Source organism: Gossypium arboreum, chromosome 3 (genome assembly GCF_025698485.1).
Source record: "Gossypium arboreum isolate Shixiya-1 chromosome 3, ASM2569848v2, whole genome shotgun sequence".
In the NCBI taxonomy this organism is placed as follows: Eukaryota; Viridiplantae; Streptophyta; class Magnoliopsida; order Malvales; family Malvaceae; genus Gossypium; species Gossypium arboreum.
In genome coordinates, this window is record NC_069072.1 from 13,888,518 (window position 1) to 13,901,196 (window position 12,679).

The 12,679-nt window shown below is 33.2% G+C and overlaps 1 protein-coding gene across 1 annotated transcript; it reads left to right on the plus strand.

The window, feature by feature from the left end:
- The first annotated feature begins 4,846 nt into the window (after nt 1-4,846).
- On the plus strand, nt 4,847-7,620 carry LOC108474548 (protein RICE SALT SENSITIVE 3-like). Its single transcript, XM_017776502.2, has 7 exons — nt 4,847-5,740; nt 5,972-6,022; nt 6,115-6,288; nt 6,369-6,474; nt 6,577-6,618; nt 6,701-6,757; nt 6,888-7,620. The coding sequence occupies exons 1-7, from the start codon at nt 5,604-5,606 to the stop codon at nt 7,371-7,373; spliced, it is 1,053 nt and encodes a 350-aa protein (XP_017631991.1). The 5' UTR covers nt 4,847-5,603; the 3' UTR covers nt 7,374-7,620.
- Nucleotides 7,621-12,679: the final 5,059 nt, after the last annotated feature.

Below are 12,679 nucleotides of genomic sequence, written 5' to 3' on the forward strand. Positions count from 1 at the left end.
CATCAAACATGTTAGCCATGTATTTAACACGATTATCAAGAAACATGTATAAGCTCATCAAATATCAAGTTTTCATATTCATAAACTTTCCATATCTTGTGTTCATATATCAATTCCATATATTCCGGGTATATACTAGTATAGTTCATTTCAATTTCATGTCGTCTCATGTCAGAACTTTGCCCATTGAATAATTTGAAATATCGATGGATACACGGGTAGTACACACAAAGTGTACAAATCTGAAATCTGTAAATTCATATTCAAGAATGCTCATACAAGAACATAAAAGGGAAGCTCTCTCTCTCAAGCTATATAACAGGGAGCTCATGTGAGCTATGTAAGGGGAAACTCATTCGAGTTGTATAACGGGAAGCTCATAAGAGCCATAATTGAAAATTTCAAGCGATCCAATATCGGGAAGCTTCGGAGATCCATTAATCGGGAAGCTCATAAAAGATCCTTTAATCGGGAAGCTCCAAAGAGCCATATATTGAGATGCTCATAAGAGCTGCGGTGTGTCCACAACACATGCAGGATCACAACCAATCAGGATGCTCCTAAGAGCTATTAATAGGAAGCTCATAAGAACCATATAATGGGAAGCCCATGAGAGAGAATAATAGGACGCTCTTCGAGCTGTGGTGTGTCTGCAACACATGCAGGACCACAACCAATTCTGGAACCCTGTATCCATCGAATTTTATTTATTCAAACGAGACTTAATACTTGATGATCATTGTCATATATGTGATCAATTTCATATACATGGAAATTATACATTCACATACATACAATTCAATTAACACATATAAATTCTCAATTTAGTTACACAAACTTACCTCGACAATATTTGTGTATACAAAAGCTACTAATCAGTTACTTTCTCTTTTCCCCGATCTACCTCTGTATTTGATCTATTCGGATCTATATGAATAACTTTAACATCAATTTATATTCAATTCAATCCAATTCACATCTTTGAGAAAATTACCATTTTGCCCCTATACTTTAAATTAATTACTATTTCATCCTTATATTCGGAAAATGAAATTCATTCAATTTAATCCTTATTCCAAGCCTAGCCATTTTTTACATATAACAATAGCTGCCCATGTATTTCATAAAATTCATAATTTTTTCATGAATTTTACATCTTTTCAATTTAGTCCCTAAATATTAATTTCATCAAAATTCCCTTTACAAAAGTTGATTATCTATCAACAAATTTTCATTTTCTACCATAAAACTTCATAATTCGACTATATTCATTCATGGAAAAACCCTAGTACTTCTATAATTTTGCAAATTAATCCCCGAGATAGTTAGATTAAGATATTATGATCTCAGAAATATAAAAATTACTAAAAATGGGACAAAAATACTTACTCAATTAAGCCAAATAAGTTTGCTACCTTCAAGCTCTTCTAACTAAGGTTTCCATGTAAAAATAATTTGGGAAAGATGATAATATGATGATATTTTCATTATTTAATCATTTATATCTTTTATTATTTTTACTTTCCAATTTAGTCCTTTTCTTTATTTAATTTTCAAATGATGAATAATCATACTTATCTACTAACTCCTCTTAATGGTCTATTTTCCATATAAGGACCTCCAATTTTGAATTCCATAGTTATTTGATCCCTTTAGCTACTAGAACTCAACTTCTGCATTTTATGCAATTTGGTCCTTTCCATCTAACTAGACATGTAACTGATAAGATTTCTTTAAAAACAATTTATATGACATTTCGATCATAATGCAGGCCATGAAATAATATTAAAATAATTTTCCTTCCGGACTTGAATTTGTGGTCCCGAAACTACTATTCTGATTTTTACTGAAAACGGGCTGTTACAAAAAGACTATAAGAAAAAATTGACAATTGAAATAGTAACATAGATTGCATTATCAAACTTTGGTATTTGATTAGAAAATTCAAGAACGATTAAAATCTAAAAGAAATATAAAATAAATGGATATTAGAACTAGAAAGGAAGAGCTAAAAATTATTTAAATTATAATAGAAAACCTTAGAAAAATTAATTTAATAATCTTTTTTATACAAGTAATTTAATTTAATTAGAGAAATTATTAGATATGATTAGGTGTATAATAACTTTTAAAATTGAGTATTTGACATTATTTTATTGGTGCCTAAAAATGATAGACTTTAAGATGTTATTTCCTTATTTTAGTAAATTTTCAATTGACTATTGATCTAACTTAATTAGAGGCTTAATAATAACTATATTTATGGCACAATCACAATGTGAGTGAAAAAATTATATAACAAATATACTTATTAAAATTTACTTAAAAGTCAATTGACGATTTGGTTATAAATTATTGTTTATCATGCACAGTGGTTCAATTTAAATCTTATTATAATTAAATTTTATTGATTTATTATATATAAAAAAATCTCATAAAAATATAATTTGATTTATATATAAAAGATATTTTAATAATTTCATAATTAAATCGGTACTTTATTAACTCATGATACTAAGTTAGTAAATATTTAAAATAAGTATTGATGATGGTGGTGATATGGTTAGGCACTTCAGCAATAGTTTTGGTTGGAGGTTTAACTAGGACATTTATTGCTTAAAATGATTGGACTAATAAACTGTATTAAAACCCTAGGTGTAGAATGAGAAACTGTACAGATTAAGGCAAATTGCATTATTGGGATAACAATATCGTTTTGGGGTAAGGGAAAAAATGCCACATTAATTACTAAGGAAAAAATGGCATAACATGCATGTGGGCACATAAGCATGTCATGCATGAAGATAGAAGATGCATGCATCATTCACAATTGATTGGGATGATGTAGCAGGTTTTCTCCTCCTTGGACAAAACCCCCCCATGTCGGGAAATGTGGATTAAATGAATATAGTAATATTTTGACGAGTATTATTATTATATCGATCAACAAAGGTAGAAAACAAAGTGTTCCGTTTAGATGATAATATATTTCATCACTTCAAGAAACACTGAAATTTAGATCTTTGGACAGCATTGATACCAAACATCCAACCCCCTTTCTAACAATAACGCCATGTTTCTCAAAAGCTGTACCTCTAATATTATTATATGATAAACAAATCCAACATTCCAAATTCAAATATCAAATTAATTAGACTCCCTCTATACCAACTTGGCAAGAATTGTGGGAGAATAGGGATATTTGGCTGCTTTGAAGTATGCAATATTGGATTGTGTTTCATTGTCATATATATATGTATAAACAATTTCAGTCATTATTTATTGCTTGTTTTGGTTGTTTCTTAGAATTGAAATAGTTTTTTTTAATGCAAATTGGGACATTGGGAAGGATGGGGAGAGCAGAGATTCCATTTCCTCAATGGAAGAAAGGGATGGGGTACTTCAACACCTGTTATCTTGACCAAGACTCTTGTGCCACTCTTGTCTCCCATACTTATTAAGCTTCTTCCCAAAATACTATTCCACAAACAATTCAACAATAAAAGAAAAAGGTGAAATATAATATCATATTTACTAGTGTAAAAGTAAGAGGGAGAAGAATCGCGATAAATAAATATGGCTTCTAGAGTAATCACATCTTATTATATCAGTAAAATCCAAGCTAGTTTCACTTGGGCTTTTGCTGACATCAAGTCATCAGAGGCTGTCCCCAACACTGCTGTTTTCAGCTTGCCAAAGGGACCGTACATTTACGACCTACACAACTTTAAACAACAACCATAACACCAACAGTTTAGCGTTCGGAGGAGTCTAATAGGATTCTGAATGTATTTACTATATGAATATGAAGATAGGCATGCCTGTCGCTATCAAAGGAAAAAAAGGGGGTGAGAAATGCCGGTTAGTTGATGATAATTAATGTGGTGAATTGGAGGATGATTACAGTGGCTAATGATCTCATTTTGTCATAAACAGACGGTCAAAGACAAGAGTATAATTGTCTGTCAAAACTTTCTTGGTGTCAGGAAGGTGAATTGAAAGCACTGAAAGCTCCTTTTAGTCATCATGTAGCTGCAGACCAGAGAGAGAAAAAGAAAGATAGATCCCAAAGGACCCAAAACTAATGAAAATCTTACTAGTAGAAAGTACACTGGTTCTCTCATACATCTTTGCATCAATATCCGTGTATGTCAAAGTGTACAAAACTGTTTGTAAAGCAGCTCTCCCCCCTGATGATCAATTTACCATATTAATTGCCGCAACTTATTTGTTTTATTCTTAAACACCCCTGTATTACACTTACATTATCAAACCCCTTTCCTTAGGACTTCTTCTTGACAACCTCCCAGGTGATCCATCCATCCATCCATCAAGATTTACAACAAAATGTCTCCATCTCTCAAGCTAGTCAAACAGACCACTTATTAAATCTGTCAAGAAATGAATAGAATCATGTGATTTTTGTGCTCTAGCACTTCCAAGTGTGGGGTCCTTTATTTTTTTGATGCTTACAATCTGTACATACTTTCATGTTATAAGAGTGTGGCAGGTAATGCCATACCTTTGACAATTTGAGAAGTCATGCAGGCGTAATGCATCAACCATGCGTATTCTTATCATATGTGGATTGAGATTGGCAGCAAAATTTGACATTTCTATCATAAAATATCACAATCACAACCTAAAATCTCATCAATTATAACTCTCACACTTTCTTCCTTTTCATTCATGAATACAAGTTAAGATTCAAGAATACATATAATAAATACACAAGACATACATGAACATCTTTGATATTATGTCAAACCTTCTTAATCTTGCTTTCATATATGTAGTAGCAAAGGAATAAGTGTGATCATATATGGTTGTTGATATGCCCCATATAGAGGGACACTTGGATGCACCAAAATGATGGCGATAAAGAATGGGGTGGGGGAAAAGAGTGAGAGTGAGAGAGAGAGAGGGAGAGAGAGGAAGTGAGAGAAGTAACCTAAATGAACATTTAAAAATAGTCTGCTAAAGAAGGAGAAATCAATGGATCGTAGTAGCTCGACACTGAGAGTGAATAAATAGAGATGGTGGAAATGTAAGTGTTGTTCCTGGGACTGAAATGAGTGGTTATACCTAGATGTGTCAGATAGGTAAGGAAAAAAAACATTGGGGTTGAACAGAAAGAGAGATATGTGTGTATGGGTCCTCAGAGAAATACTCAGAAATGGGGCAAAACTCATGATGTTAGCATAAGAAGAATAAGGTTTGGTCTGTGTTTGAGAGTGGTATTTTCATTATTGGGATAAGGGTAGAAAGAGAAAATACAACCAGGACGGGAGAGCTGTTTTTGAAACGGAGGGTTGATTGATAAAGGAGAACCGTTGGGAACCGAGAAGGGCAAATCGTGGGGCCTCATAAAATCATTTTGCTAAAATTTAAAGCATGATTAAATGCAATACAGTAACAGAGAGAGAAAGAGAGAGAGAGGTATAAATGTGACATTTCCATGTTGGTTTGCTTATATAAAGGAGGTTAAGATGCTGGCTTCTCCCTTCTTTTAAGGAAAGATATATCGGTAGAGAGGAGGGAAAAAAAAAAAGAAAAAGAAAAGAATGAAAGAGAGGGTCTAAAAGAAAGTGTGAAGAAATTTGATGGAGGAACATCTCAGTCCATTAGCTGTTACTCATCTCCTTCAACACACACTAAGAAGCTTGTGCATTCATGAGAACTCTCAATGGGTTTATGCAGTCTTTTGGAGGATCTTACCTAGAAACTATCCACCTCCCAAGTAAGGAAGCTAAGCATAAAGCCAAATTACACAAACACCCTAATACTGCTTTCCTTTTTCTTTCTCCTTAGGGGTACTGCAGTAGGTTTCCTTTTCTTCCAAGATAAAGGATCTAACATATCTGACTCATTCAATGGATAAACAACACACAAATGTCATAATCTCTCACTAATTTATGGTTTTCTCATGCCTTTTTGAGACATAATTGTTTTTCCATTACTTTTATCATAGATGGGATGGTCAAGGAGCTTATGACAGGTCAAGAGGAAACAGGAGAAACTGGTATAGGTTTTCAGTTTCTTTTTTCTTTATGGAAAACAATATGCCATGCATATTTGATAACTTACTTACAGTTGATAGTGAACAAATTGCAGGATATTAGTTTGGGAAGATGGTTTCTGCAACTTTGCTGCCTTAGCAGCTGAAATAAACTCCGGAGACTGTCATGGTTCCTCAGTCCATGGCAGCAGTGAGTTTCAACAGTATCAAGGACTGCAACCAGAGCTTTTCTTTAAGATGTCACATGAAATCTACAACTATGGAGAAGGGTAAGAATTTGAATAAGCTATTAGGTAATTGGTAATATTAATTTCAAGTAAACTGACCTTTTATCTGTTAACGTGGGCAGTTTGATAGGAAAAGTGGCTGCAGATCACAGTCACAAGTGGATATACAAAGAACCAAATGAGCAGGAAATCAACTTCTTGTCAGCATGGCATAACTCTGCAGACTCAGTAAGCATACATGTTTGCCCGTCCAATCCATGCTTACAGTTACACCCTTTGGTGATTACAGGTTCCTCTTGTTTCTCACAAAATCTTCTTTGTTTTCTCTAGCATCCTAGGACATGGGAAGCACAGTTTCAGGCCGGAATAAAGGTATACCACAATATCAACATCATAAAACTCTCAAGAATTAAGGTAGATCTAATTACCTGCTTTGAATTGAACATCTTTTCAGACCATCGCCTTGATTGCAGTTAGAGAAGGTGTTGTGCAACTAGGAGCTGTTCACAAGGTTCTCTCTCTCTCTCTCTCTCTCTCTCTCTCTAAAGTTCATACAGCACACAATTTGGTTTGCTATCATGATGCACCTGACAGTACACCATATATATCTCCATTTTCTTTCTCATTTATGTTACTCAAAGGTAATTGAAGACCTGAGTTATGTAGTTCTACTGAGAAAGAAATTCAGCTACATAGAAAGCATTCCTGGAGTACTCTTGCCCCACCCATCATCTTCTGCTTACCCTTTCAAAGTAGATTCCTATGGCACACCAGAAGCATGGGCGCATTTCCCAGCAGGGACAACAATTGCACCACCGCCACCACCTGAATTCTACGACCACTTCAATCAGCCCATGAAAATAACACCTTCCATGAGCAGTCTTGAAGCCCTTCTTTCCAAGCTTCCATCAGTTGTACCACCACAAGCTTCTTCCGGCTACTGCGAGTCTCATCCACAGTCACAGTTCGTATCATCGCAAAGGCCAGTGGAATACATTGGGATGGAGAAAGTGGCAAAAGAAGAAATTGATGAAGAGTATAAGCCCGAACAAGATATGGGTGCAAGCAGCACCTCCTTTTCTGCATATCGTCGCCAACAACAGTATCATCAACACCTCTCAATGTAACCAAACGGCAGGCCCAACAATGGATTTTGATATACAGCGAGTGATATTTGGAGTATCTTTATATATCATATAGCCCAGTTCTTATATGTAGATTGTGCATGGATCGGTGCATTGATTTCTATAATGTTTCAGTTAGGCCATTGGGGTATTAATTTCTACTAAACTATAACAGCTTTCTTTGCTGTTGAAGCTTTGTTTAGCCCTAGACTCCAAGCTAGTATATAATATCATGAATCTTCATCTTCCACCGATCCCTTCATATATATATATATATATATATGAGCTTAAATTCCTTGTTAGTATATGATTCTTGAGATGATTAAGCAACCTTCAGTAAATACCGTATGTTATGATGCATATTTATTTGATAAGAATCATACTTCAATTATTTCAAAATTAATGGCAACTAAATCAGAGGAAAATATTGCCAAGAGAGGAAACTTCATATAATAAGAAAATGAGTATCAGAAATATAGAAGGCTTCATTAATCTTCTTATGATATAACAATATAATATTATATTATCTGTGTAAGAAAATAGTTAAACAAATAAACAGGATAATAATCCTTTTTAATTAGTACTTTTACTTTTTATTCTTGAAACAAAGTAGGAGTTTAAAGATTAACAAATTTGGACATTAATTTTTTACGCGTAAGCAATATTAAACAATCATTTTTCAAGCCTAATTAGTTTTCTAAATTGTCTTTTAAAGTTGAATGAAAAAACTAACAATTATAGCATTTAGCTTTTAAAAACCCTGCTCTTTATTTATATTAATTATAAATTATAAGTTTAAGGTAAAAAAATCTCATTAAAAATAAAAAATTAATTAAATTTTCATCGAAAATTTTTATTCAATTAAGTCTTTATTGACAAAAAATAAAAATAAAAATCAATTAAGTGTATTTGCTAAAGTTGATTGCGTTGGAACCCAAGTTGTGGCTTTTTTGGTCGGGTTTTGATCTGCCGTAATTTGATATGGCAAATTAGGTTTCCCCGTTACACTTGAGGAGCTTGTTTTTGAGTAAAGTAGCATATTTTCTATAGTTTTTCGTAGTTTTTAAGTTTTTAGTTAATAACCGTAAATGCCTCATTTTTCTTGTTTTTGAGACCCAAATTGGCCAATAGTGTCATTGGGGGCCCTAACATATGATTGAGTGTTGTAAGGATGTGTTAGAGGCCTAAATTGAGTGAGAACTTCACCAAAGGAGAGGGTATCGCGATATCCTACCATTGGAATCACGATACCTCCAACAAGCCCTAAGGATGGAGACTTCACACAGTGATGTCGGGATATCCACCCTAAGGTATTGTGACATCCACCAGTTTTGCCAACCCCCCATTTCAAGACTATCAACGATGTCACGACACTCATCTTATGGGTATCACGATATCCACGTCGTAAGGGGACAAATATGAAACAAAGGATAGTCTTTGTCCAACCGAAGCACCAATCATTTAAGCCCCGTTCAAGGGTATTTTGGGCAACAAAATTGGGTTAGAATAATTGCTTATATCAACCGAAATTTGGCTGAAACAAAAGGAGGCCACATTAGATTAGTTTAACTTTAGTTTTCTCTAGGTTTTCTTTCAGTTTTCATACACTTTTTCTAGGGTTTCTATTTTCTCTTCTTCTTTCATAGTTTTAGAGTTTATTTTACTACACTTTCTTCTTGTAGTTAGTTAAGTTATTTAACATTGTAGCTTAGGTTTATTTGCACTTTTAGGCCCTGTACCTTGGTTGTAATGATATTTGTAGCTTTAGTTTAATGCATTTCAGTTTCCTTTACTTTAAATCTATTAAAGTTTGTTCCTTTTATGTTTTTTACTTTTGATTTTTATGTTGTACACTTCTCTTTATATTTCCTTTAAGTTTCTTTGCATAAAAATTTGAACTTTTGTATTTTTCTTAAGCTTTTCTTTAATGGCTTCCGTGCTTTTCATTTTTATGTTCATTAGCTTTATTCTTCATATGAGTAACTAAACTTTAAAGGGGTTGGTTGATGGAAATGTGATGAGTTGATTTTTGAATGAGGGATCAAATTGTAATAAATTGGACTAATTTGAATGAACCTAGAAACTTAAGATTGACGACCCTAAGGGAATATTTAGGCAAGTGAAACCAATAGGAGATCTTGTTAGGCACCAATTCATTAGTCTCGGGTTAACTGGTGAGATCGAGAGATAATTTGGATTAATTTGTCTAACTTGATAAAATTGAGACCGAGAGGTAAAATGGAGCCATTTTAGGAGTTTAAGTGATTTGGATCACTAATTCAAAGATTGGTAAATCACATCGATATTAATCAACCACCTTTTGTTAATTATTTGTTAATTTTGTAATTTTACATTGATAAGCTATAAAAGTATAACATATTTTTAATCCCATTCTTGATGCGTTTTGGATGATTTATTATGTAAATTAGTGAATTTGATGCTCCTAATCCATTAAATTCATGAATCTGTACTTAGGAGAGTATTTGGGAGCGAAAGGATCGAAAAACAAGCCAAAATCGAGCAAATAGAGCTGTTTCATGGATCCACACAGCCTGGACATTTCCACACGGGCTGGCCACACGCCCATGTGCCAACGGTGTCAATATCGCACCCTGCTTCTCAAATATGCAGAAAAACCCAATTTTTAGGCTTTCTAAGCATTCTAAAGTCTATAAATATCAATTAGAAGAAGGTCTGAGTGTAACAGCCTGATTTTGGGCCTAGTCGGAACAGTGGTTTCAGAACCACTATTTCAAGGCCAGAGAAAATTATTTTGATGTTATTTTATGTGATATAGCATGTTTATAAAGGTGCATAAAATTTTGGTATATTAATTTTAGCGATTTCTAGTCCAATTTCGAAAAATGACTAAATCGCGTAAAAGGTAAAAGTTGTGTTTTGATGCCTAAAGGTGTTAAATTGCTTTTTATCTTAAATTGGGGGTATTTAAAGTGAAATTAGGCCATTGAAAGTGTGATGGCCGGCCAAGGGAGACAAAATGGTCAAAAAAGCCAAAATTTGTGGCTTTTAGGTGACTAAATTTACTAAAAATAGAATAAAATAAAGAAAAGAAAAATCTCATCTTTTCTTCATCTTCTCTCCATCAAAAATAGCAGAAAAGAAAGGGTTTAGAAGCTGGAAAATTTCAGCAAAGAAACTCCAATGCTAGTAAGTGATTTTTAATGTCTTTCTTGATGATTTTTACATTTTTTGAACCCCTAAAGCATGAGCTTTTAAATGAGGGGACTATTTTGCAAAATGATTAAGAGTCTAAGGTTTTACCATGAAAGCATATGTTTGTTTTCTAAGTTTTTATCGAAGAATATGAGCCTTGGTAGTGTTGTAAACAACTTTCATAAAAGAAATTTGCATGAAAGCACCTAAATAGGCTATTTTGTAAAGTTGTAAAATAAGTGTAAATGTGTGAAATAATTGAATTTGTGAGTTTCTATAGTTATGAAAATGGTTTTTCTAGGCTTATTGAGTAAGAAAATGTGATAAAAATCATTTTACGAGCCTAGGGGCAATTTGGTAATTATGACAAAGTATAGGGGCAAAATAAAAAATTTTGCCAAAATGTGTCATTGGACTAATTTGATTAGTATATTGTTTTAATAAGTTAAATGTGATGTTATAGATGATGAAAAACGAGATTCAGGCCTAGAACGAGGAAAAACGAGAAATTGATGTTTATGCCTCTTTTACGAATTTGGTGTCGGGGTAAGTTGCATGAAAACAATGCAATGTGCTGTTATTATTATATGTCTAATGTTTAAATATGTACATGTATTTTTCTTTATGAAATGGATTCGCGATGTCTCGATGACATTCGATAAAGTTTCAATATGAGATCCCATGTAAGACCGTGTCTGGGACATGGCATTGGCATCGATATGTGTGAATCCATGTAAGACCATACCTGGGATATGACATTGGCATCTTACTATGTGTACGAATTTCCCCCAGTATCCTTTAGTACTCCAAGTAGTTCAACGGAAAATTCAAAGATTATAACAAAGCTGTGATAATGAATGATTATGTCATGAAGTAGTATAGGTATCTAAGCAAAACTCGTGAGAAATGATTCGGTCTATAATGCACCTTTAGTAAAGACGCAAATAAGTAAGTCATGTTTATGAGAATGATTCTGTAATGGCCTTATTGTTGAGTCTATGTTCATGATGTATATAGTAATTGGTGAATACTAGGAAAATGGCATGATTTGGAATAAGTCTTTGATACTTGATGACATTGAGATTATGGGTCCATGCTTATGATGCATAGCTATGTGTTCTTACCATTATAGATTATATGATGTTGTATTAATTTGGTGAACAATAATTGTGAATGAGCAAATTAGCCTAGACAGTTTTGGGCTACTGTAGTGGTGTAAATTTTAAAATACACTAAAAATAGTGGAAAATAAGTTAGAGGTTGAATAAAATATGGGATTAAATCTTATTGAGTCTAGTTTCTTATAAAATAAACCGTGTAAGCAAAAGAATTTCCTATAATGAGATATTTGAAGTTGTGTGAGACAGAGTTAGAATAACTTCGAAATCCCCTGTTCTGATTTGAGAAAATCATTATAAATTATACAAAAATCGTTATGAGTTATAATTTACATTTTTAGAATCTTCAATGAGTCTATTTTGAATAGAAATAGACGAGAACATTATTTGAGTCTTGTGCTATGGGATAATTGAACTTTAGTACAGAAGGGTCAGAACTGTCAGACAGTGAATCAGGGGTAACTTTGAGGAATAAATTGTACTATTTGGATAAACAAAATATTCTAGAAATTTTATGGTAGAAAGGTCTAGTTTCAAGGAAAATTAACAGAACTTAATTTGGAGTTTCGTAGCTCCAGATATAAATATTTTATCGACTATTGTACAAGAAGACAACTTATTATGAACTTGAGAATATGTTGGGAACATTGATAAAAACATGTTAATGAGTTGCTTATTGTTTTCATATGAACTTACTAAGCGTAAAACTTACCCCCATTTCTTTCCCATGTTCTCTAGTGTTGCCAGGTTAGCTCGAGTTGGAGTTCGTCGGAGATATTATCACACTGTCAAACTGTCGCTATTGGTGTAAGTGATTTTAAGTACTTTGAGTCAATGGCATGTATAGGAGTTTAAATATTTGAGTATGTGATATTACTTTAGCCAAATGTATTGGCTTATTTTGATTATGGGGTTGGTAAACCTATTTATTTATGAAGAGTCTTTAATGACTTGGTATGAATGGTATGTGGATCTGTTTATGAATGCTTAGTGATGAAAATGAGGTTTGATGACATG